The sequence below is a fragment of the Rhinolophus ferrumequinum genome, chromosome 26, assembly GCF_004115265.2.
Source record: "Rhinolophus ferrumequinum isolate MPI-CBG mRhiFer1 chromosome 26, mRhiFer1_v1.p, whole genome shotgun sequence".
Lineage (NCBI taxonomy): Eukaryota > Metazoa > Chordata > Mammalia > Chiroptera > Rhinolophidae > Rhinolophus > Rhinolophus ferrumequinum.
Genome location: NC_046309.1, coordinates 4,672,041 through 4,697,948, shown reverse-complemented (window position 1 = coordinate 4,697,948; position 25,908 = coordinate 4,672,041). Strand labels below are relative to the sequence as shown.

The following is a 25,908-nucleotide window of genomic DNA, read 5'->3' as shown; positions in this document are numbered from 1 at the left end:
CGGCCGCGCTCAGAGCGCACGCGGGAGGTCGGGTGCTCGGTCGTTAGGGGCATCACCTGTGCCCCCCGATCCTGGTCAGTGCAGGGAGCTTGCCGGGAGAGGCAAGCAGTGCCCTGAGTCCCAGGGGGCGCAGAATAAGCCGTAACACAGGAACCACTTCACTGCCCTCAGGACTGGGGATCCTTCCCCCAGGGGCCCATGGGGAGGACACGGGTGGTGTGGGCAGTCGTCCACGCTCCACTTACGAGGAAATACGCTGTTGAGTCATGGGATGGTCCTGTGATTCCCATGGCACTGGCTCACAGCAGAATGCCGAGGTAGAGACCAGGAACAGGGCCCAAAATGCAGACTTGTAAGTACTTGCTAATGAATGCTTGGCCATGCCGTTGGTTTCATGTTGAATTTTTAATTAACACGATTCCAAGCAGCTGGGGGCTGTTGTGCTTCCCTACAAAGAGAGCTTCGTGAATGACCATAAATCAGGTTATAAAGGAAAGTGTCAGCACTCTGTCTTCAGGGCAGAAATGGCAGCAGCTAAGCACAGAATCCTCTTGGAAACCATGTCTTGATTTAGTGTTCTCCGTCTGAATGGAACTGAAACGTAAGCCAGCAGTGGGCTTGTGGGTACTTTGATGTCCAGCAGGCTGTTTTCTGCCGGGGTGGGGGGTGCTGGGCTGCAGGGATGGACTGGGGAGCAACGTGGTGAAAGGTTATTTGCAGCTTTGAGAGAAATTGCGCTGAGACAGGAGGAGACAGGAGCTCCGGGACCAGCACTGCTGGTGCTTATCAAGGGGGCACTCGAAATGGAATCGGGAAGCTCGGACAGACATTTGTCAGCATAAGACAAAGGCGTGAGTCTAGGACCTTATCAGAATTAGGGGTAAGTCCTGTGGTTTGCATTGAGAAGTGGAGCTAGAAACAATTACAGGAGCCCCACTGTGTGTGAACTGACACCAGAATGAGCAGTGTCGTTAGTGCTGGGTGCTTCTGGCAGGTTTGGGGTTTGTTTCTGCATCCAAGACTCATTCCCTCTCTCTTCTGGAGTAAAATGCTTAAATGACAACTCAGTCTGTGGATGGTCGTGGAAGGGAATATCCACACAGTGATAAAGTTAGCAAGGGGACCCCGCATTTGGAGTCTGACTTGGCTCTTTGGTGAAAGGAGATGAAATACACATGCATAAAATCTTAAGAGTATGAGGAGGGTGGGATGAGAAAAATCCTAGCCGTCGCTGTAGGCTGTCCCTTAAAGCTGGGCGATGGGTTTATGGGGTTGATTTTCCTGTTCTTTTTTATTTTGAGTGTATTTGAAATTTTTCCATGATAAAACATTTTTTTAAAAAAAGTACCAGTTTTGATGCAGTGGGTGTGGGAAAGAAGAAGGGGGGGGGGAGTAAGGAGCTGTTCTGGGACAAAAGAAGCAGTTTTGTACGTAAGACTAGTTACAAAGGAACGAATATTCGCTGACAGTATAAATTTGCTGACAGTGTAAATTAGCTAAAGCCTATAGCTAAATTTATTTTGTCTTGTCATGGGATGAAAAAAGTGACCATTTTCTTTAAAAGAAAAAGTACACAAGTGTCCATTTTTAGTCTAGGATAACCAGACTATGAAAAGATTCGTTGTTTCAGTTTTATATTCAGGATAAACCCTTCTTTCTTTCATCTCTAGGGAGGGCTTTAATCCTTTCCCAAGCAAACCAATTACGTAAGCCTCTCCCTACCCAAATCTGACTTTATACCCCACATCAAACTAAATTTTGGTTTAATCTTTGTCATATATTTTTAAGTCCTGAAGTGGCCCCTGCTTGGTTCAAGACCAGTTGGAGACTGCCCTTGAACTTCTCTCAACACCTGTCCCTGTTGAGATGAGCAGACCCGCCCTCTGCAGGCACTGCCCTGCGTCGGAACTGGTGTAATTACTACTTTCTGAAACGTCATTGTTTCTCTTAGAGAAGTCACAGTTTTTCCTGGCAAGTCAAACTTAATCCCACTTTCAAAACTTAGTATTTTCACCTCTGATCATTCAGTGCCTCTGTCCAGTCATCTTAGGGCCTTGGCGCTTCCAGGGTAATAGCAGGGGGATTCACGGCAGATTGAAGGGCGCTGTGTGAGCAGGACAGCCGGGACAGGGGAGTAACCAGGGCGGTGACGGCCAGGGTCAAGAATAAAAGCCCAGTTACATAACTGCAATCAGTAGTTTGTAAAAGTTCCCCAGAAGCCACAAACTTACAAAGTATGGTCAGACACTAAAAGTCACCACGATCACTAGGTGAAAATATTAGGTGGACAGAAGTTAAAATGGTGAGACTAGAGAGCCCTGGGTAAATTGCCAGGTTTGTCCTGGTGTTTTAAACTTTAAACCCCTCTCAGCCAGAAAAACTGCTGATTTCTGCATATCAGAAGAGATTAGGTGATAGAGTAGAAAAAGCCCTTAAGAAAATGCAAGGATATTTATGTTAGTATACGAGGCCTCCCCTTTGTCTCCCAGTTTCTTGGGTTTTTTTTCTTTTTTTCCCCATTAGTTAATATCAAAATTAATTTTAGCACCTGGGCGCACACAGAGGCAGTGGCGGGAGCCCCTCAGAAACACTCTGAGTGATGGGGGAGAGCCAGCCCAGGGTTAAAACTTCCACAGGTAATTGTCAAAGTGGGTAATCTGTATGCCCACAGATTGTTACCTGTTTTTCTCTGTAGTTGATGGTTTGTGATTGTTCTTTTTCTGAAACTTCTTCTCCGGGTTTTGTGTGGAGATAATCTTACCAAGTGCTAGTGTTTATGGAGGAAAAGAATTGCTCTGCCCCCAGATAATGGCATGCCGTGTTCTCAGGAATCAGTGAGACCATTTCTTTCCCTTTCCTGAAGGGCTCTCAAGGTAAGGACGTCAGCAAGGGGCTCTGTGTGCCCGGTGGTGCTGTGACGTGGCTCCTGCATGGGTCTGCTTTCTTGAGTCCCGGCTGGACGAGCCATGTGGGTGCGTCAGGCGGCTCCCGGGGAGAGCAGCTGTCCAGGAAAGGTCAGCTCTGTCGTTGGCTTGGAGGGATGGTGCACCCCTCACGCCTGCTACACCCTGATATGCAGCGTTCCGGTATTCTTAGGGAAGTCACATCTCACGTGTACTAGCTGTCCCTGAGATCATGCCCTAAACTCTTAAGGGGATCAGATAAAATGGAAGCCCTGTGAAGCTCCTAAAGCATATTTTCTCTTTGTGAGAATTATCCTTTCAGGAGATGTGTGGAGTGAAAGGTAAGAACTCCGTTACGATTCTCATTGTTTCTGATTTAGCTGGTGAGCGCCACTGCACCAGGCACTTCCGTGCAGCGGTGGTGAACAGCTTCGGCACGGTCTCGGCAAGTCGCCATTGGCAACGACTCACGGGGTGAGCAGCATCCGGGGGTGGGGGCCCTGCATAGGACAGGGGGCCTAACCTGTGCTTGACGTTCAGAGCGCTTCCCTGAGACCCACAGAAGAGTTGGAGCTAACAAGGCAAAGGGGGTCCTGGACAGAGCAGAGGCCGGCAGTGGTGTAAACAGGACTCCTTCTAAGACCCCAGAGGTCTGGTGCGAGAAGGAGAGGGGAGTGGCACGAGGGAAAACTGAAACCCTGAAAGCCCTGTTAATGATACTCCCTGAGTCCTGAGGGCGGGAGGAAACCCGGGAGGAGTGGTAATGAACTTGAAACTTATAAGATCAGATTTCTATTTTTAAAATCTCTACCACGAAATGGATTGAAAGCATGAAGAGTCATGAGTAAACCAGCTCGGCTGATACAGTTGTTCAGATGGAGAGTGACACGGAGGCTGGTTACGGTGGGGATGGAGAGAGGAAGGAATTAGAGCATTAGACTCTGTAATGGACTTGTTTAGTCTGCGGTCGTTGTTGAAGCTAGATGATGAGTACCTGGGGTGGATTTTACCATTCTTTGTGGTTTTGAATATATTTGAGTTTTTCCCACAATATAATATTGCAAGAAACGAAGGAAAATGGAAAGACATGGAGAGAAGAAGATCCAGAGCAGGTCGGGGAGGTCAGCTCTGCAGCCCCAGTGCCCTTCCAAGGGCAGTTCGTTTGAGCTGAGTCGGGAAGTCTGGTCTGGTCCGCAGATGAATGTGACATCATTGGCATAATAATGACAACTGAAAATGGGAGGAGTTGGGTGACATCCCTCCACGTCCAGCCCTGAGTGGTGTCGTGTTTCTTACGCAAAGAGCTCTTTGTGTGCTACAGAATAAACCAATAGTCATGAATCAACTCCGGTCATTTTTTTAAAAAGCATCAGAAATCCACAAGTCTTCATTTTCTTGAAAAAGCAGGCACTTGATCCAGCCGATCTTTTCCCTCCCCCTACTTGTGTTGCCTTTATCACCGTCACTCTGCTGCCCTCGCGACACCTGAGCAGGGGTCATTTACCACCTGCTTGCTGATCACTGCTGGCTGCTCCTTCCGTAAAAGTCTCTACTGTTCCAGTGTGTGCCGTCTCCATCTGCCCTTCCAGGTTCAAGTGGCTTTTGTCTGCATCTCAGATGCTAAATTCGGATTTCCACGGATCGATGCTTCAGCATATTCTGCCCCTAGCAGATTCCAGTCAAACCTGCCTTCTCACCATCCACACTCCTGGCTGGGTCTCCTGTAGTATTAGGCTGGTGCAAAAGTAATTGCGGTTTAAGAGGTTAAAAATAATTGCAAAAACTGCAATTACTTTTGCACCAACCTAATAGAAAAAAACCTTGAAATTGGAGTCTGAGGACATCTGTGCCCTTGGGGAAGATTCGTCTGTCAAGAAATCCTTCCTGGCATTTCATGAGACATTTCTGTTTTTCCAAGTCCTGGATTTGAGAACAATTGGTCCAGAAAACAGGGAAAGGCATTGTAAATCTCCAACCAGCATAATAGTCAACACAGATATTCCTGGTTCAAAGGAATCCACTGATGACAGTCCAGAGCAGTGGTGGGGGTGCTGACGTGTAGTCGGAGGTGAAGGTCGTTGTCTGGGCTAGGACGAGGGCACGTGGTGGAGAGGCAGTGCAGCCTCGTCGGTCAGTCTTGTCGGCGATGCCAGGTTCTCGTGTGTGTATGTGTGGCCCTTCTGCTGCAAGGGGGAGTCATTCTTGCAAAGAAAATAAATATTTATATGTGATATACATAATATACTTTGTGTAAATCCTGTGAGATCCTCTGAGTGGTGTTCCAAGAAAAATAGCAAGTTTTGGAAGCAAAAATAAACGCTTCAATTGGTGATTTTGACATGAACTTCTTAGTAATATGTTGGCCTTGATCCTGAATATTATCTTATTCCGATACTACCCAGTAATGTTTGTTGGCATTTTCCAGTGTTTGGATACTTGCTGTAGGCTAAAGTTTTTTGTAAATACTTCAACAGAAAAATGCAAAGAGAAAAATATGTGAATGCTGTGAAATAATTTGACAGGAAATCAGAAAGCGATCTGAACTGGCAAAAGCACTACCAGTTTCAGTGCAAAACCAAAATGAAGTCAAGCAGACGATGTTTTCATTGTTAAAAAAGAGAAATGAGTTTATATGAAGTACAGTGTATGCCCACGTGGGAGGTGCTCTCATGAATAAGACCATCGGTGCAGAACAGAGAACATTGTATCTGACGGGCCAGGTAGTGCTGTGTGCGTTTTAACATTTTATGGTAGATAATGTTTATATATATATGTATATGTGTATATTTATATATATATATGTGTGTATATATATATGTATGTATGTATGGTAAATGTGTATAAGCTTTCAATATTTTAAGTGATTTTTATTTCACAGTTATTAACAGAAAACCTCTGGAACTTTTAGTATAACACGATCACAGAAAAATGATTCACTCTTAATGGTTACTCATTATTTAAAAATAAGTAAATTGTTAACAAAAAATGCAGACTACTTAGAATTTGGGGAATTCTGCTTTCTCATTCCTGAATCCTGAGGCTTGCCATCTGTCAGCAATTTGGAAACATTTGCAAACCACTTAAGCTCGCTGCCTCTCCAGCCTCCATTTGTGAGGTGACACGATTTGTGTCTTTGTGTCACGAGGGTGCGGGGAAAGCTTCCTACTGAACACCCAGCAGCAGGGCATCTGTCGGCACTGCGGGCGGACTTGTCACCCAGGCCTCTCCCTTTTCACAACCTTGGAGGAGATGCTGAACTCGGGGGTCGGGCTGCCTGGGGTCCAGCCTGACTGTCGCCACTTAAACCCTGGCCAGATGCTTACCCGTGACTTGGTTTCTTCATCTGTAAAATGGTGGTACGCCCCAACCTCATGGTGCGATTGTGACAGACCTGTTTGGGCTCAGCACCCTCAGGCTGCAGCCAGTCCCAGCACCAGCCCGTCTTTACTGTCACTCAGGTCTGTCTCCCTTGCCCCCATCCTGCGGTCTTCCTTCTGCATCGCTCCTGGGTCTGTCCTTGACGTTCGGTTCCCCTTATGATGTTCCTTTGTCCAGAGAGCCCCATGGCTGCCTGCCTCCCGGGCCCGGCCCTCGCCCCCTTAGTTGCCCTTCTTTGTCCACAGCAGTCGTCTGATCTGGTCAGTGGGCTAGTCAGCCCCCCACTGCCACGTCTGACCCCCTGCCCCTCCCCCACGCTTCCACAGACCTAAACCCTGCAATCCTCTTGCGTCACCTGCCCCGCTAAGTTCTAGAAAACTGGCTGATCGGGTGCCCCAGCCGAAACAAGGCTAGAATTTGAATTTTTAACAATTATTGGCTAAGCAAAGCTGTCCCTTTTTAAACTTTGTTTTCTGTGATCCCTTTGAATTTTCAAATCATTTGAAAAATCACTGTTTTTCATGAGAATGGATTGGTATTTAATTTTGAATGTAGAGAATATGTATTATTATATCTATAAACAAAACATCCTGTGTGTTTTGATGATGGAGCCAAAACTATTTCTTGATCTTACTCATTAATGTCTTTGAAGTAGTATCGAAACCTTTTGGAATACATTTCCAGTAGCACATACATATGCAGTTTCACCCCCAGTAACCAACTTTTGTTTGTTTCCCCTCAAGGACCCCAAAATGTATGTCCAGACCGTGTTGGATGTTCATAAAAAGTACAACGCCCTGGTCATGTCTGCATTCAACAACGACGCGGGCTTCGTGGCCGCACTGGACAAGGTGGGTGTGGCCCTGTGGCTCCCGGGCCGTGGGTGGCGCTCTGTCCTCTGACTGGCTGTTGTGTGATCCGCAGGCTTGTGGTCGCTTCATAAACAACAACGCCGTCACCAAAATGGCTCAGTCGTCCAGTAAGTCCCCTGAGCTGCTGGCCCGGTACTGCGACTCCTTGTTGAAGAAGAGGTATCGGTGACTTTGTTTTTTCTTAGTAAACCTACTGAAAAATCTCTGCTTTCAGTGAGGAATTAAAACTTAATTACATTTTACGTACGTTAAATTGTAATCTTTGTACCTCTTGAGAAAACACTTTAAACCTGATACGTCTTCTTTGTCTTCCTAAAAGGTACTTCGTACTATATGTTACATGCTCAGGTCCTTTTAATTCATACATTACTAGCGTCTTTAAGCGTGGCAGGCAGCGTGGCCCATTTAGGTAGCTAAGTAAAGTTCCATTGGGTGGGTCCAACTGGTTGTAAACGAGGCTGGAGATGAGAGCAGAAAGCAGCCATTTCTCCTGCTCTCTAGTCGTTCTTTTCTCCTGCTTTAGCTTCATTTTTTTCCAGTTAAAAATCTGCTGCAATAGCTCCCACTGGCTGTTTTTTAAAAGAGAAGCCTGTCCATGTACTAAAGGACTTTAATTATCCCACATACTTTCAATATTTATCTTCATTTAATGAGTTTGTTTCATAGCTGTTTGATATTCTTTATGTTTTAACCATCTTATTTCACAACTGATATTTTTTCCTATCGGGGTGTGTATGTGAAGAGCTAGAGGCACATAATCTATGGTTCTCTTCTCTGGGCTGTGTTTTCTGATGTCCTCACTGATTTTTTTGTTTGTGTGTTGTGGTTTTTTTTCTCGTCTTCTCTTCCCCTTGAACAGCTTTGTTCAATGAAGGAGTGCTCAGAGCTTATTTTATTATTCCAGTTATCACATCAGCAAATGTTGTGATAGTTTTTTACACCCCCAAATGGGACAGGTTGTGACATAATAGATGGTATCTTGGGTGGCTCCCTAAGGCTCACATTAACCCCATTACGAAAAAGACTGAGAATACAGACACGTACCAAGAAAAGACTGCAAACAAGTCTCCCTTAGAGTAAAGTTGTGGAAATCTTAAGTAAAATGTTAGCAAATTAAATTTATCAGTGAACGGAAGAATAATTCTCTGGGGCATAGTATAGCTTTCTTGGAATGTAAGGATGGCTCAATAATAGCAAATCTAATATAATTTACTATATTAACAGCTCTGGACAGCTGCGTGGTCTCTGGACAGGCATGGGGAAACATTTGATAGGTTGTTGTCCATCTCTAACTTTATCAGAAAGCCATTTGCCCAAGGTCACTGAGGATTGAGTATTTGGGGTTTTTTATAATTATTGCAGTGCTGGTCTAATGTATAACTTAGCAACTCCAATCAGATCCTCTAATGCATTCATTTAAGGAATGAAAACGGACTTTAAATTGGAATGCCTCTCCTGACCTGACTTCATATTTCAGACTGTGTGACATGAAAATCTTTAATATGTTTAATAGGGTGGTACCACAGTCGGGACCGCCATATTTTGTTTGGCAGAACAGTGTCCTTTCTGTCCGTTGTCTTTTCATGAATGGCCTTCATCAGGTCTCTTGATTTCTAAATGAAGGTGCGAAAGCAGACAGAAGGGCAGACAGTTCCAATGCCTGGCTTTGATGAGCTTGTGTTAGTGAGTGGAGGAGTCAAGTAGGTGCTGAGTTAAACGGCTGCGGGGAGGAGGCAGCCTGGCCTTCCTGAGGAACAGGATTGGGGTTTCTGAACGGAACCAGCTGTTCTCAAGTAGGAGCAGCTCGTCAGCACCTCTAGTTTGGTGGCTGGGACCATTTTATATGCATTTATGGGGGTCTTCTTTATGAAGGACTCTTGTCGTAAAACCTTTAAAATTTCATTTACCCCGAAATCTTCCCTTTCAGTAAATTTTTGTTCATAGTCTAGAATGAATGAATCAGTTCATTCTGGGCACATCAATTAAAGGACAAATCGTTAAATGACAGCCGTCTCTTTATAGACATAACTACAAACGGAAGGCAATACTTTATTAGTAGTTTAAGCCCTTTCATTATCTTTAATTATTAGGCTATTATAAGGAAACTATGTGCGGTTTTATTTTTTTCAAAGTTAAAGCATATTGTATAGAAAGCAATTAGAAAAGTAAAGTTCATTTGCTTATGTTTAAATGGGTTCATTATATTTAAATGGTTTCTGTTAAAGGAAAACGATTCAGGATGTTTGTGAACTTTTTAATAAAAATCTGTTGAAATTCATCTCAGATATTTTAAACGATTGTTTCATACTCTGTCCTTGCCTGAGAGACATACAGTATAAGATCGCCAAATTGCCATAGTGAGAAATGCTAGCCGTCCCTCTTCGGTCCCAGTCTGAAGAAGACTGACCCTCTGGATGTTCAGACCCCTGCTCCCGCGTGATGGGTGGGCTGCGTGGTGCTTGCTGATGTGTGATGTGTGCTGCTGTGTTTTACAACCCTGCCTTTTTACACAATTCCAGTTCCAAGAACCCAGAAGAAGCAGAACTAGAAGATACGCTCAATCAAGTGGTAAGGTGCTAATGATACCGTTTTCAGTCGCCACTTATCTGACAAGTTGTTTTAGGTTATTTGTAGAGGGCGCCTGAAATGTGGAAAGGAATGGAATCATTTATTTTATTTTGAATTTATGGCTTCATTTCCTAAATTGAGCCATTCATTGATTTTAGCATTTGTCCTTTTCTCATTAGTACTAAGTCCTAACCAAACTAATGTTATTTATGGGGGTGGTGAACATATATAAAGCTTGGGGGGGGCGGTATTTGTTGCCATTGTAAGTATTGGCACACAGGCCAGATAACACCGCACACGTGTTGGTTTCTGGCGTGTGTTGGGTGAAGTCGGGTTGTAAGTGCATCAAGTGTGCTCTCGTGGTGGCTTTGCCAGATGGTCGTCTTCAAGTACATAGAGGACAAAGACGTGTTCCAGAAGTTCTACGCGAAGATGCTGGCCAAGAGGCTCGTACACCAGAACAGTGCGAGTGATGACGCCGAAGCCAGCATGATCTCTAAATTAAAGGTAAGTTCCGTCTTCTCCTGAAAAATGCAGCTTTTCAGTCATCGTTCAAGTTCTTAGTCTCCCCAGAAATATTGTTGGTAGTTGGGCAAAGCCGTTCGTGAGTGTATAACAAGGAGTGTGTACTGCGTGGGCTCTGCTCCTCGCTGCTGGAAACCTAGCGGAGGCATTGTGACAGTGACACGTGCAGGCCTGCCTTCCCGGCCCCTCGCATGCTCGCCACGTCCCTTCCCACCTCTCTTCGGGGCCGACTGGGCTCTGCTCACCGTCCGAGCGTCCTCTCCTGGCTTTCTCACAGCCTGGCTTCACATCTGTCTCGCCCGTCAGAATGGCAGAGTGGCACTGCCTGTAGTCCCATTTTGCTGGCTTCCAGTGTAGTGGGCGTTTCCTTTCACTCCGGGGGTACTTACCTGTCTGTAGCCCTGCACCTACAGGAGGGCAGGAAGGTCAGTGCAGTGGTCCTTTCTGTATTCAGCCCCTCTGCACTTGGCCTGCATTGGCATCAGTGCTCACTGGCCTGTCGGGCGCTGTTACTGTCTGAGAGCGTGTTTCACGTGGACCTGAACTTACGGTTCTGTGGGTGTCGTGTTCAGCTCGGGCTGCCGTAACCGGGTACCGTAGGCTGGGTGGCTGAAACAAGGGGAGTTGGTTTCTCACAGTTAGAAGCTGGGAGGTTCAAGATCATGGTGCCAGCTGGTGTAGCTTCTGGTGAGGGCTCTCTTCCTGGCTTGCTGACGGCCCCCACACCGTGTCCTCATGGCGGGAAGAGAGAAGAAACCCCGTGTTCTCTCCTGACCATGGCGCTAGTTCCATCATGGAGGCCCAACCTCGGGACCACATCTGAACTTAATTATCTCGCTGTGGCCCCACCTCCAGTCGTCACGTGAGAGGTTAGGGCCTCAACATAGGGCTTTGGGGGACACAGTCCAGTCCAGGATAGTGGATAAGTACATAGACGCATTATGTCATTGTATTCTACCAGTGTCACAAATCCTTGCTCTTAGATGCTCAAGTGATAGTTATTGTGCGTCTGAAGACGTAACTGCTCAGTTTATAGCTCTCTTATTTCTGATGGTGTCTTAATTGTAATCAGTGTATATTTATACTGTGAGATTAGTTAAATGGTACTAGCTTAGTAGCAGTTTAACAGCAATTCCGCATCATGTGCTGTGATTTCTGTGAGATTCTGTTGTGAGCATTTACATTTCTGTGGACATTAATGAGCTACTGTCTGGGTTTATTTCAGCAAGCCTGCGGCTTTGAGTACACCTCTAAGCTTCAGCGGATGTTTCAAGACATCGGTGTGAGCAAAGATTTGAATGAGCAGTTCAAAAAGCACCTGACGAATTCGGAACCACTGGACTGTGAGTATCCACGGGTTTACAGTTCTGACACAAGTCCACGCCCTTTGTAGCAAATGAGAGAGATGACAGAATATTAAGTAAGGGTGCTGCATCCTGTATCAAAAATTCAAGGACAGGGGTGGCGGTTAGCTCCCTTGGTTAGAGCGTGGTGCTAATAACACCAAGGTTGCCAGTTCGATCCCCGCATGGGCCACTGTGAGCTGCGCCCTCTTTTAAAAAAAAAAAAAAATATTCAAGGACAGACACACAGGAAGTTCCTCCCAACCGCTGTGGATGCCTCATGACTCCGGTGTGATGTTAGGAGGTGACAGACGGGGGACCTGGGGCTGAGCAGGGCTGGTTGGGAGTTTGGGGTGGGGGATGAGCTGGTGGCTTGCATCCCGGTCCTGAGTCCCGATCCCTCCTACTTGCCAGGCATCTGCCAGCCCAGAACTCCACACAGTTTAATTTTTAATTGTTTTTTAACCTTAGTTTGGATCCATCCTAGAATTTGTTTTAATTATAAGAAACTGACTTAGCCATGTGGAGAACAGAGTCAAACTAATAGAGACCACGTGGCTTCAGATTGCCGTTGGTGACTGGGGCCGTCCTGGGCCGGGACGCAGCCGCAGGAGGGCCAGCGCGGCTCCTGCTGTAAGGGCTGCGGCAGCCGTGGGATGGCAGATGCTGCTGGCGTCACCACAGGGGAGTGTTGCCTCTAAAAGGAAAGGGGGGTTTTATTTTTCCCAAAGCAAAAGAACTGACACTTGTGACGGTGGACTTGTGGTCAGCTGTTTATGTTGCTGAAGTTATTGTCATGACGTATAGATTATTTATATGATGTGTAGTCTGTGTGTCCACAGTGACAGTGCTATACCAAACCCAAGGGAGTTTGTTGTTTCTAGTTGGGGTTCTCGTTTCCCGAGTTTGCGGCTCTAATGCCATCTGCCTGGCGACCAGATGTGTCTTGAGTGGTGGGCATTACTCATGGCAGAAAACTAAAGCACACGAAGCAAAGCAGGCATACAGTGTCGTCATTCTGAGGTAGAAGTGAGACGAAAACCTCACCCTTTGGAGGAAAAGAATTTCTGCCTTTCCCACCGTTTACTAATTTTAATTGAATAAAAGAATTGAAATCCTTAGTTTTATATTGAAGCAGGATTTTTATTGAACGTGTTTTCATAAGGAGTGATCCACATGTATCTGAAACGGTGGCAGTTTTCAGTTTGTAAGACTGACTGTGTTCCTTAATTTCCACCCCCCGCTCCCACAGTGGATTTCAGTATTCAGGTTCTGAGTTCCGGATCGTGGCCCTTCCAGCAGTCGTGCACATTTGCCTTGCCTTCGGAGGTAAGGATGGCTTGTCTTTTGTTCCTTTCGTGCTAAGTAGAGATGAGGGCAGCTTTCAGCACCGATGAACATGGTGTCTGCAGAACCTCCTGGCCGGCTGGTGCCTTGAAGCGGGGCAGGGCCAGGGCCGAGTCCTGTGCAGGCTGGCTGGCTCCCTCTGGCGCCTCAGCAGCATGTTCCTTTATTTACCCTTAGACAATAGAACCTAATTAGTGCTGGGATGAACACCACAATACCTCCCCGTCTTGAAGTAGAAACCTTTTTGATTTTATCTTAAAGTGCTCGGTTCCACATGCTTTGTAAGAGTCATTTGTATTTTACTTTTATATCATTACTGCTTTGGTGCTGTAAACTCAGAACAGTGTGTTTTATGTAGAAATGCTGATTACAGACCGTGGTAAGATACATATTCCATGTGATGCTGTCCTTTTGTCTAGTTGGAACGTAGTTATCAGCGATTCACAGCTTTTTACGCCAGCCGTCACAGTGGCAGAAAATTGACATGGTTATATCAGCTGTCTAAAGGAGAACTAGTGACAAACTGCTTCAAAAACAGATACACTTTGCAGGTAAGATCACCATTTTATTTTGAAATACTTTTTAAAATTCTAAATGAAAATAAGACAAATTATAGAACTCAGAATCCGGTGATTCATGCAACTCAATTTAGAGTTACGCTTCTGGGAAAATAGCATAGAGGTTAATAAGCAGCCTGGGTTTTAGAGTCAGATGAGCAGAATTCTAATTCTTTCTGGCTAAGGGACAAGCTACTTAATGATGACGCTGAACCTCGGTTTTCTCTTCCATAAAATGGAAGTGTTCGCGCTAAGTGTGGGGCACAGCTCCTGCCTGACATACATTGTGTTCCGGTGGTCGCTTAAAACGCTGGGGTTTTGTGTATTTAATTATGATAGTTCTTTTCCTTTGACAAAGCAGTTGTACATTAGTCATACCCTGCAGCACTAAGGATCAAATAACAACAACTTTCAGTTAAGGTCTTTTCCCTTAAAGAGTCCAGGTGCTTTCTAAAACTTGTGAACTTTTGTGAAGAGTGGGCTTCGTTCACTAGGAGCTTTGTTTTATTCTCTGAGAAGTTTTCGCTGGTGAGCTTATAAAAACAGTCATAAGTCAATTTTTAAGTTAAGAAACTTCAGACTGCGTTCTGCAGTCTTACCTTCTGCTCATTAGTTCAATAATTCTACTTTGATAAAATAGTTAAAATGTATAATACCCAGGTCCAGAGGTCTTTATCAATTTGCATGTAGGTTATACAATTGAAATTTTGATTCATTATCCCAAATACACATAGAAAAACGTGTGAGTTCATCATCCTTTAGTCCCTCAAATTTCAGTGCCCTTTTCTGACCAGGTGGACACGCAGCAGGGGTGTGTTTACCGTGTGAGGGTAGCCCAAAAGGGCGGGCCGACGTCATGGCAGAACGCTGCTCGTGCCCTGCCCTTGACCTGTTATTTAAGGTACAAACAAGGTCCTTTTCAGTGGGGTTGTTTTCTTGTTTTTTGGTTTTCGATTCTTTAAATAATTTTTATATCAACTTTGTTGAGGTAATTTACAGACAATAAAAGGCACCACCCCTTCTAAGTATATAGTTGGAGTTAAGGCAGATTGCACATATCAGTGGGACCGCCACCAACTAGAACATTTCTTTGAGATTTGTTTTGATTTGGTCACTGCCATAGAGAGATGAGAAGGCTTGTACATCAGCTCGGGGAGGCCTCTGGAAGCCAGTTAGGGTCCTGCCCCTTCCCGCTGGCTGTTCTCCTGGCCGGCGTCCCTGAGTCCCCAGGAAAACCGTTGTCCGGAGGCAGTGATGCCTGCCTTGCGGCATCTGCTTCGCCTCTCATTGGCCGAGCTTTGCTGCTCATGGTTCTTTCCTGTTGCTTGGGTCAGGGAGGAGGAGAAGGGTGAAGGGATCCCCAGGAATGTGGGGGAGACGCTTCCAGGCACCCCCCTGCACACTCAAGGACTCAGAAGCAGTGTGTGCATCCTGGCGCCCGGTTCCCTGAACGATACCTTAGAGCAGCTGTGGTTTGCTTTACCCCGTTTCATACTTTACACAGCTACAGTAGGTAGGATAAAGAAATCAAATATAATTCAATTTGCAGGTGGTTTTATGTCAGCAGTGCACCAAAAGATGATTTTTCTCAGCATTTATGCAAAAACAAATTTGAAGATTGATGCTTAACGTTTCTGTATACACCGGGTGGATGTGTGTATCTGTTCAGTGAGTATGGATGCCCAGTCACAGCGACACACATTTTAGAAGAAAATTCAAAATCGTTTTAATGTTGGAAAAGGTGGGAAACGACCTTTCAGGAAAGTGTTGCATTGTAGTGGAATTGGCACTTTGTGTTCCTTTTTGAATTGATCTGCTTTATGTTTTGCATCGGTTCCGAAGGGTTCGTTTTATAAATAAGGTCTTTAAACTTAGGCAGTGTAGTTGGGAGTTTTTTCCACGTGTGTAAATTTTGCTTCTGCTTCTCCCCGGGGCTTCCCAGGCCTCCACGTTCCAGATGGCGATTCTGCTTCAGTACAACACAGAGGACGCGTACGCGGTGCAGCAGCTCACGGACAGCACGCAGATCAAAATGGTACCTGAGTGTCTCCTCCGCCTTGTGGATCGTAGGGAGGGAGCGTGCGGAGAGGGTGTGAAATGGATATTTGCCTTATGGATATGAAGATGCTCTATTCCAGGATTTGAATACGTGGCTTTAAGAAGCTTAACTTTTAAACTCAGTGTCACACACACATAAGTACACTCACGTGCCTTTCGGATTCATTTAGCCCGTTCTGAATGCTCTTTCCAGAAAGCTTTTCTTACTAAGCTTAAAATCTTTGCTGAATTTCAGTGTTATCCTTCCTATTAGTCATTTCATTGAGATGTATTTCACGTAATACAAAACTGTATCCAATTTAGAAGTTTTTCACAAGGTGTCCAAGCACCAGCTCTGCCAGAAGTGTTGTCATCACCCCAGAAAGAAGCCCGGTCCCCGTGACTGTAACTGCCCCTTCCCCGGCCTCTCCCAGACCCTGCCAGACGTTTCGTCTACTTTGTGTCTCGACAGTCACACAAATGACCCTGTAGCACGTGGCTTGTTGTGTGTGCCTCCTTCTACGCGGTGTCGTGTTTCAAGGTTGCCCCACGTTGTAACGTGTCTGGGTGTCGTCTGTGTGTCATTCTCTTATGGCTGAAGTGTATCCCAATGTATGGACAGACAGACACGTTATGTAGCCATTCATTTGTCGATGGACATTTGGGAGGTGTCCACCTTTTGGCAACAGTGAATAATACTTCTGTGAACATTCATGCGCAAGTTTTTGTATGAACATGTTTTCAGTTCTCTCAGGAATATACCTGCATGGGCGGGGGGGGCGCTGAGTTATAAGAACTTGTACTTAACTTTGCGAGGAATTGGCAGACGTTCCACCATGGCTACCCCGTGCGTGTTCTCAGCAGCAGCGTGTGAGGGTCCCGCTTTCTCCAGTCCTCGCCAGTGTTTGTTCTTACCCATTGTTTTATTATAGCCATCCTGTGGTTATGATTGTATCTCATTGGGGTTTTGATTTGCATTTTCTTAACAGCTAATGATGTTGAGTAAAATCTTTTCCAGAGCCATTTGTGTATCTTCTTTGGAAAAATGTTTGTTCAAATCCTTTGCCCATTTTTAAATTGTTGTTGAATTGTCAGAATTGTTTATATATCCCATATAGTAGACCTTTGTCCGATGGAAGATTTATAAATATTTTCTACTGTTCTGTGGGTTGGCTTTTTGTTTTCTTTATCACACAGTTTTAATTTTGATGAAGTCCACTTTATTTTTTCTTGTGTTGGCTTGTGCTTTTGGTGTCATGTCGAAGGAACCATTGCCTATTCCAAGGTCAAATACTGTTCTTTCCCTGTTGATTGGTCCAGGCAACTTTGTCAGAAATCATTTGGCCAAAAACAAACGTAGGGTTTATTTCTGAGTTCTCAATTACTTTCCACGGATCCAAAGGTCTACCCTTCTGCTGGTTCCCCACTGTCTTGGTCACTGTTGTTTTTTACTAAGTTTTGAGACTCCAGTGTTGTTTTTCTTTCTCAAGATTGTGTTGGATATCCCTGGTCCCTTGCATTTCCATGTAAGTTTCAGAATTAGCCTGTCCATTTCCACAAAAAAGGCAGTTGGAATTATGAAGGGGATTGCATTGAATCTGTGGGTCGCTTTGGGCAGTATTATCATTCTTAACAATATTAAGTCTTCTAATCCATGCACGTGGATGATTTTCCCTTTATTTCGGTTGTCTTTCATTTCAACTGTGTTTCACAGTTTTTCAGTATACGAATCTTATACTTTAGTTAAATTTATTCCGAAGTCTTTTACTTTTATTATATTTGATGCCATTATTGGAATTGTTTGGTCATTGTTAATGTATAGAAATACAGTTGATTATTGTATATTGATCTGGTTGTAATACTTTTTTTGTTTAGGGCTTTTTTTGTTTTTAATATGCAATCATGTCATTTGCAAATACAGACAGTTTTCCTTCTTCCTTTTCATATCTGGATGTCCTTGTTTCCTCTTGCGGTTGCTCTAGGTAGAACTTCCCGGTACAGTGTTAAATAGAAGTAGCCTCCTTGCCTTCCTCCTGATCTTGGAGGAAAGTTTCACAAGTTTGCACTGTTGGGTGTGATGCTAGCTGCAAGTTTTTCTTAGATGCCCTTTATTAGATGTTAGGAGTTCCCTTCTATTCCTACTTTTTTTTTTACTGGTTTTATCATGAGAATGTGTTGGATTTTGTTAAATGCCTTCCCAGCTCTGTTGAGATAATTATGTGCTTTTTGTCTGTTAATATGGTGTATTATGTTGAGTTGGTTTCTTATGTTAAGCCACGCTTGCATTCTTGAAATAACCCCACTTGGTCATGGCTTATAATACCTTTTATATGCTGCTGGGTTTGGTTTGCTGGAATTTTCTTGAGGATTTTTGGCATCTATATTCATAAGGGATATTGGTCTGTTTTCTTGTGATGTTTCTGTCTGGCTTTGGTGTCAGGGTAATACGGCCCTCATAGAACATGAGTTATGCTTCAAGTGACTCCAAAATATATCTTCCAATTCTACAACAAAATGCATTTGCTCCTTGTACGTTAGTCTTGTCTCATTTCTCCTTCCTCATATCAGAAGGAGGAGCCTGAAATGAGGGGAAAGCTTGCGCTGTCCCAGACAATGGGGAGAGATCTGCAGGCTGCCGCCCGCTTTGCAGAGAGAGCACTGCTGCTGAAATCCTGCCGAGAGACTTGCTTGGCTTTCTAATCAAAACTCTACACCATCTGTCCGCTAGTTTTCAATAGCAGAGCTAACCCCGCGTGGGGACGTGGCTGCTCTCTCCTGCCCACGATCGACACTCATTGCTTGGTCAGATTTGGTTCCTGAACTGGAGCCTCTGTCCCCTGCTGTAGACGCAGCCGGTGGGGTTCCGATCCTGCTTTGCACTTCCGGGCAGGTCACTAGGCTAGCGGCTTGTCACTTTCACAGCTTTGACCCTGTGCACTCTGACCTCAAAGACGGGCCCTTTCTGTCCCTGGTAGGAGGCGCTAGGTAGGTGGGCATCCGTGTGACTGCAGGTTGGGCTGGGTGCACTTCCATTTGGTGGGACACGAAGCTGTGGAACTGAAGGAGCTGAGACATGCCGGCCACTCACTGTTCTCCGGTGAGGAAGGTGGCGCCAGGGCCACACGACCAGCTTAGAGTTCACCAGAGGCAGGCAGGCAGGCAGGGTGGCCGCCACCGGCCCCGCTGTGCGGGTGAACAGAGCGTTCCTTGCTCCCCGTCCTACCCACCCCCCTTTGTGGCCCCCTGTGTCCAGGAGGGGCTGGCAGGCATTTAGGAAGGGAGCAGGTTCCTGCACGTTTCTGTCTGCACTTGTGCCTGGTTTCTCATGTTGATCAGAACTGTCAGTGTTCCTGTTGGGTGATGATGGCCAAAAAGGGCTGGATTTCACTTCCAGAAGTAGGTGCTGGGGAAGTAATGAATTTAGGGAACCTTGGAAAGTGTCATCTCTTTGTCCTCTGAGTACAGCCTTCTGTTGGGTGAGTTTGTGGTGCGATTGCCTGCGTTTTTTGTTACAAAGAAAAATGCACTTTGTCTGCACTTTGTCTTTAAGTTACTTTTTTCTCTGTAATTGCAGGACATTTTGGCACAAGTCCTACAGATTTTATTGAAGTCGAAGTTATTGGTATGTTTGTGCACTTTTTATGTTAAGCTAGAAGAAAGCCGTTTCTGAGATTACCTAGTAACAGTTGTTTTCTTACAGGTCTTGGAAGACGAAAATGCAAATGTTGATGAGGTGGAATTGAAACCAGATACCTTAATAAAATTATATCTTGGTTATAAAAAGTAAGGAAAAATCGAAGCAGATGGTCGGTCCCAACCCGTAGACCTGTCCCCTGACCCCTGAACACATTCCCTGCTGTCACTGCAGACAGGGAGGTGACGAGCTCAGGGAGGGCTGGACGGGAGTTTGATGTAGCCCTTTGATTCTGTCTCACGATTCCAGGCGTTTTTCCATTTAACTGTTTCAGTTTTTGGTTTTTTCTTCATTTGGCAAACACGTCTCCTTAAATGGCTCACCAGAAAGTTCGGACCTTTATGCCCAAGTGTCTGGATTTTATTTTGCTTGACACAGTTCGGGGAGCAGATGAAGGGGGCCTGTGATGCAGGCCCTGCATGGAGCCCCTTGCCTGGGTTCGAGGGAGGCCGGGACGGTCACTGCCCTCTCAGAGTGAAAACAGAAACCTTCACTGCCTGTCTTCAGAACAGTAGTCATTGGTTTTCTCAATTCTCTCGACAGTAAGAAATTAAGGGTTAACATTAATGTGCCGATGAAAACCGAGCAGAAGCAGGAACAAGAAACCACACATAAAAATATTGAGGAAGACCGCAAACTACTGATTCAGGTGAGTCGGGGGCCAGGGCATGTGGTGTGTGCCCCTCACACGCGGGCGGGCGGCCCGGCGGCCCTTCCGCTGCTGCGCTGCGCTTCCAGGAGGAGGAAGGGCTCTGGGCGGAGTCGGTGACACAGGTGACACAGGTGAAAGCAGCTCCCTGGTGGGGGGTCTGGTGAGGGAGGGGCCGGGCAGCGTCCCCGGCTTTGGAGGCTGGGCTTTTCTCATCTTTTAGTGCTTTGTATATAGTTGGGTTACGTTACTAAAATTGCTCATAAGGCCGTTTTAATGTTCGTTGTGTCAGTTGAACCACGGGGTAGAGAACTGGTACCCTGCCCCTCACCCACAGTGTGTGTGTTACCTGCGACGAAATCATAATCCTCTGCCTAAATATAGAACCTTTGGCTAGTTGTCCTTAGTTTTTAAGAATAAGTTGTTGCAAGGCTTTGAACACACTCGGTTCCCCATCTTGGTCCCGTAGGCAGCTATCGTGAGAATTATGAAGATGAGGAAGGTTTTGAAACACCAGCAGCTCCTTGGAGAAGTTCTCACGCAGCTGTCGTCACGGTTCAAGCCTCGGGTCCCAGTAATTAAGGTACAAGAATGACGTAGCAGAAGCGTTCAGTTTATCCTTTTACAAGAGAAAAGATGGTACGAAAAGTAGGTTGCTTACTGTTCTGTAAGGAAGGAGCTTGGTTTAGTCATACGTAATAGATTCTCCAAAAGAAAATCGGCTTAATGCTTAAACTCGTATTGAAATGTAGGCTGAGAAGTCTCCCGCCTGCTGGCCCGTCCTGTAGGGCGCCCGCAGCTCCAGGCGGAGGGCTGGTGGCCGGCCTGGCAGCCCCACCCGCCTGCCTCCCGTGGGGTCCCCAGGACACTGCTCACAGCAGCAGTTGGCCTACCTCTGCATTCTCAAGAAACGGGGTTCCCACTCTCCTTTGTGCGCTGGGATGTTCTCAGCTTCACGTCAGAGAGAGCCGTCTCTTGTCACCTGTCACCGAGTGTCCGTCCTTACTGCTGTGGGGCACGCTCCAGTCTGCAACCACAGCGACTGGTGGCAGCCATGTGACAGCTGCGGTTGTTTCCCCTTTCTGAACCCTGTGGGTGGGCGGCACTTAGCTCCTGCGTCGCATTCAGAGCCCCCAGGACTAGTTGTTAGCCTGCTGGTGACGTCAAAGCGTTGGCAGCCCGGGAAGTAAAACTGCACGCCAAGGGGTGTATGACGTGTATGACGTGACCTTGCTCCCTCCCCACTGAGCTGTCAGGTCGGGGAGAATCCAGCTGACGGTGGTCTGTCTCTCTTCTGATAATAAATCTGTTTTTCTTCCCTTTCACTACCTCTTCTTTTTAAAAAAATAATGCCCAGAAATGCATTGACATTCTGATCGAGAAAGAATATTTGGAGCGAGTTGATGGGGAAAAGGACACCTACAGTTACTTGGCTTAACCCTTCTAGAAGGGTCTGACTGTGCGACCCGCAGCAAAATAGTTCCTGGTGGAAAGGATGAAAACTCAGCTCATAGCAGCCAGCCTGCCGCCACTTGGACCTCCCTTTTTAAACCTGAGACCAAGACTCCCACCACCGGTCTCACGTGTACATCAGAACTGCTCAGGATGACACATGTCAAGTCTGTAAATATGGACACCGCCGCCATTTAACCTAATTTAAGGACAGAGGGGACTCGACCCTTCCATGCTGAGGGCTGCATGCTACTGCATTGAGACCAACACACGCCACGCGGTGAGCAGCTGCCGCCCAGGCAGCCCCGACAGCGCTGGCAGCACTTTGAGAGCGGACCCACGTGTAATCTGCTATGAAAACCCATTTGTATAGTGTGTTTCATTTTTTAATGTGTGAAAATAAAGAAACTTAAAGGATTTCTGTACAAGTTGCATTGGGTTTTGTTTTCAGTTTTACTAATTTCTATATGTAAATAAAAGATATAATGATTGTGCAGATTTATATCCTAGTGTCTTCCTGTAGTCACAAAGGCTGCATTCTTCACATTGGAAGCTTTTTCAAGACCTTAAAATGTTAAGCCCCGAAAGTTCACGTGTCCAGAAGACCGGAAGCCAGGTCTCTCCTTGCGGTTGCAGCGCGAAAGCAGAGTACGAACTGCTGCCGGAGTCGTGGCAGGACAGGCGTTTAGAAAGTTTCTCCCCCTCTTTGAGCGAGTATTAGTTGAAAGGAGGGCTGCGGAAACTAACCAAGGGAGGCAATATGCTTCCAGAAAAGTCTCAAGGAAAAAAGTATTACAAGCAACAGTAGTAGCTGTTGGATCCGAGTTTAAAGGAAAGGGCGGAGAGATTCAACCAGTTAGCGTGAAAGTTGGAGATAAAGTTGTTCTTCCAGAATACGGAGGCACCAAAGTAGTTCTAGATGACAAGGATTATTTCTTATTTAGAGATGGTGACATTCGTGGAAAGTATGTGGACTGAAATAAGTCACTATTGACATGGCATCACGTGAAGCTGTCCATTCCACTGAAGTTCTGAAATCTCGTGTAAATAATTTCCATGTCTCTTTTGTAATAAACTAATAATATCCAAAGTAATGACAAAAAAAAAAGTTCAGCCCCACGTAATCCTTTTTTCCCAAACTTTCATGCTCACTTCCCTGACTCCAGTGCCGTGAATGCCGCCCGGGGGGTTCAGTACATGCTGATGGCGTCGGCCACGCGTACGGACTGACTGGGTTAACCCTCTGACAACCTGACCTGGGAAGTAGTGCCCCTTCCCGCAGGTGGGGACCTGAGGACAGAGGAGGGACTGGTCACCGGGAGGTGGAGGATTGGCGTTTGAACGAGCGTGAGCAGCCAGCTCAGGGACGCGCTCCCTACCTCTGCCGCCGAGTCCGCGGCCACAGAGTGGGTGTTGAGACGAGGTGTGCAGGGACTCGTCGCTCCTGCCGTCTGTTTGTACCACAACCAGCTGTTCGGTACAAGAAGCAACAGTTTGAGATGAACTCGGCAGCTTTCCCCGGTGCAGCTCCCAGAATTCGCACCAGGGGCACTCCTGTCCCTCCCGGCGACAGGCGGCCCAACGCTTTGCTCTGCAGGCACCGACGGGTGAGTTGGAGTGTCCTCGGCCGTCTGCCCCGGGGAGACCCACACGCTCTCCAGCTCCCAGCTTTGGGGGGCCCGGCTCCAGCCTGCGTGTCCCCGTAACACCCTTGTTCTTCGTTTGCAGTAACGCAACTCGGGGCAGGCTCGGCCCTCGGAGTGTTCTCTGCACACACCGCACACCGCGAAAGCGATGTGAGCACTTGAATATATTTGTCACACTAGACCCACTCTGAGTCAGTTACAAGTGGAAGAAGGTGTAGCTGGAGGACGAAGCAAAAGTTCTTACGGTTTCTTGGAGCAATCGAGCACTTCACAGTGAGTTTTTCAAGTTAAAGGTTGAATAGGTTGTAAAAAGCAATAGTAATAATGGTTTCCACACTTCAACAATCATATACAAATGATGCCGTGTATAAACCAGGCAGAAAGCAGGAGTGCTGCCCAGGGGACCCCAAAGGCCCCGGGCACCCCATGCATGCCCCACTGGGAGGTGCCCCGGCTGCTTTTCCTCCCGGCACTTCTTGCATCTGCCTCTGGGACAAAGACCCAGGGAGCCACTTGCAGAACTTGGGGGAGATCTTTTAATGAGATTTGCGGGTGCCTCGATTCCTGCAGGACCAGGAGTGCCCTGGGGTGAGTCCCAGGACGTCCGGAACTGGGGTCACCCCACACCCTTGGTTTCAGTACGCATACTGCTGACGGGTGTGGGGGAAGCACCTTCCTGCCTTGATCCCCCAACCCATATCCCAGCCTAACAAGGGTGGTCAGCAGCCTCCAAATGGAAGCCTGAAGAGTCACGCTCCCCGACAGGCCAAGCAGCTGCGTTTCTCCTTAGAAGTGGAAAAAGACATTCCGCGAGGAATGTACTTTCCAAGACAACTTCTGAAGCTACTGAGGCAAAGGCCGGGGCTTCTGGAAACCGCAGGTGCCACTTCCCTCTGGCAAGTCCGATCTGAGGCGGGGCCGTGATTACAGCCATGTTCCAGGCTAAGTCTCGTGTCACTGGGTCCCACGGCCTGAGGGAACCACCACCTCTCACCTGGGAGGAGACCAGGCCGGGCGTAGGGCCGCACTCAAGGGTCTGGGGGTAAGAGGTTCCCGGGGTGGACCTGGCCGCTGGCCGGTCACTCGGCAGCCTTTCTGAGGCCTGCACGACCCAGGAGGCGAGGAGAGTAGAAACAGGACGGGAGCTTCCTGGGATTGGAAGCATTTTTCCTGACTGAGCATTTAAGATGGCTTGCCTCCTCGGGGAACAATGGTATCTACTTTGCTCTTGGAAAAAATGTAAGGTTTTACCACACCCCAGTGAAAACTCCAACATGCTGCTTGAGTTGCAGCCGCCTTCTGGAGACTTCTTTTTCAGGAATCCCCGGGACGTGGCTCTTGGGGTGACGTCTTCACATCCTTGAATCTCGTCTTCCCAGTTCATGCACCTGGCCACGCAGCGACTCCATCGTGAAGGTGAGTGTGGCTTTTCTTTAAACCACTTTGAGGAGATGTGTTCACTGCGGTCGCTCACGACAGGGCTGTTACGTCAGCTAATTCCAGTAAGAGCCCAACGCGCAGACAGCTCACAGTTGGACCCTTGGTCTGACCTGTCTACAGGTGTCCTTGTTAGGTGACCTGGCCAATGGGGCAGTTGCCACCTGGGCACAGGGCGGCTAGAGGCCGAGTGGACCAGACAGTATCGAAAAGTAAAGTAGCATTTTCTGGGTAGATGATTAGAATTGGTTTTTAAAAATTAATTATAGAATATTGACAAGAATTTGGGAAGCAGAACAATGTTACCTGACGGCGCCCTCAACATTGGCCTGCAGAAGTCCGGGGGGGAGATGCTGCCGAGACGTGGAGGTTGGGGCTGCTGGAGCCATGGGTGGTTTTCTGGGGTTCATGACCGTCCGGCGACAAGGCGGAGCGACCACAGCAATGGACCAGCTGGGAACCTGCTGTCCAGCTGCCTTCCTCCTGGGAGGGTGTTATGTTCCTAAACCACTTGGAAACTATTTGAATCGGCCGTATCCTGATACATTTGTCACTCTCCACTTGTAATTTTCTCTGGTGGGGACTGAAACACGAGGCTTAAGCAAACATACAGTCAGTTGTTACCCTGCAGGAGGGGAGGGGAAAAGCATACTGGTGTTCAACTTAGCTGTTGTCCAAATTTTGTCTTAATTGGGTATTTTTAGAGCTTGTGTCAAACCCCCAGTATAAAGGAAAATCTGACACTGACCAGCTCTGATTTAAAGGTGCCCTTTGTCGCGTGGGTGCCTGTCAAGTGTTTCTGGTCAGAGCATCTTGGTGTCACAGTGCATAGAGCCCTGGAGGCACATTTGCGGTCAGGGTACAGTACGCTTGCTGTGCACGCTCACCGTCAGCACTTTTGTCTTCCTGCTGCGTTTGGCCCTGTGGGTGTTAAGTGAGCAGAAGCTCCCTGGACTCAAGGCCCTACCTCCCAGCTGTTTGCCCCTGGAGACGGGTTGGAGCTGTGAAAAGCAAAGCTGTGGCTGGAATGAGCTCCATGTCAGTGATGTAAGTAATCACGGGGGTCCTGGCTGGGCCCACGTACGCTCGTGAACAAATGGGCTCCATTTGTGCTGAGCCGAGTGGACTGTGGCTGCATGACTTCTTCCCTCCTTCTGCGGGTGGTAAGGACGCTTGTGTTTCTGAAGGGCTGTATCTAGACGAAAGGAATTTATAGCAAGACAGGCTGTGAAGTGCCCGGGGCCGACCTGTCATGTTACAGATGAGAATGAGGCTGAGATGAACTCTCCAGGCCCCCGCTGACGGGGACACGCCCCTCCCACCCCTCAGTAATCCCAACAGCGATGACGTGTTACTTAATAATTTAATCATGTATTTATACGAAGGATGTTATAATTAGGCAAACTAATAGGCAGTATTATTTCGTTAAATCAAGTTTAAATGTGAGTTTGCTTTCCCATTAGACGCTGCTGAAGCTCTAGGACAGATGACGCAACAAGG

General features: G+C 46.9%; 1 protein-coding gene and 1 pseudogene across 7 annotated transcripts in view; both read left to right on the top strand.

The window, feature by feature from the left end:
- CUL1 (cullin 1) overlaps positions 1-21,750 on the top strand; it is a 77,732-nt gene extending 55,982 nt beyond the window's left edge. For 4 of the 7 annotated variants that reach the window (XM_033098831.1, XM_033098834.1, XM_033098833.1 and 1 more), the window contains exons 10-22: positions 7,025-7,132; positions 7,206-7,312; positions 9,673-9,721; positions 10,097-10,228; positions 11,472-11,589; positions 12,842-12,918; positions 13,356-13,487; positions 15,436-15,528; positions 19,105-19,152; positions 19,231-19,313; positions 19,768-19,873; positions 20,343-20,456; positions 21,231-21,746. In XM_033098831.1, the coding sequence (XP_032954722.1) occupies positions 7,025-7,132; positions 7,206-7,312; positions 9,673-9,721; positions 10,097-10,228; positions 11,472-11,589; positions 12,842-12,918; positions 13,356-13,487; positions 15,436-15,528; positions 19,105-19,152; positions 19,231-19,313; positions 19,768-19,873; positions 20,343-20,456; positions 21,231-21,311 (1,248 nt within the window). In that variant the 3' untranslated portion in view covers positions 21,312-21,746. The other 3 variants (XR_004422170.1, XM_033098830.1, XM_033098835.1) reach the window with 3 other exon arrangements.
- On the top strand, positions 21,558-22,336 carry LOC117017979 (10 kDa heat shock protein, mitochondrial-like; annotated as a pseudogene).
- The last annotated feature ends 3,572 nt before the right edge of the window (positions 22,337-25,908 follow it).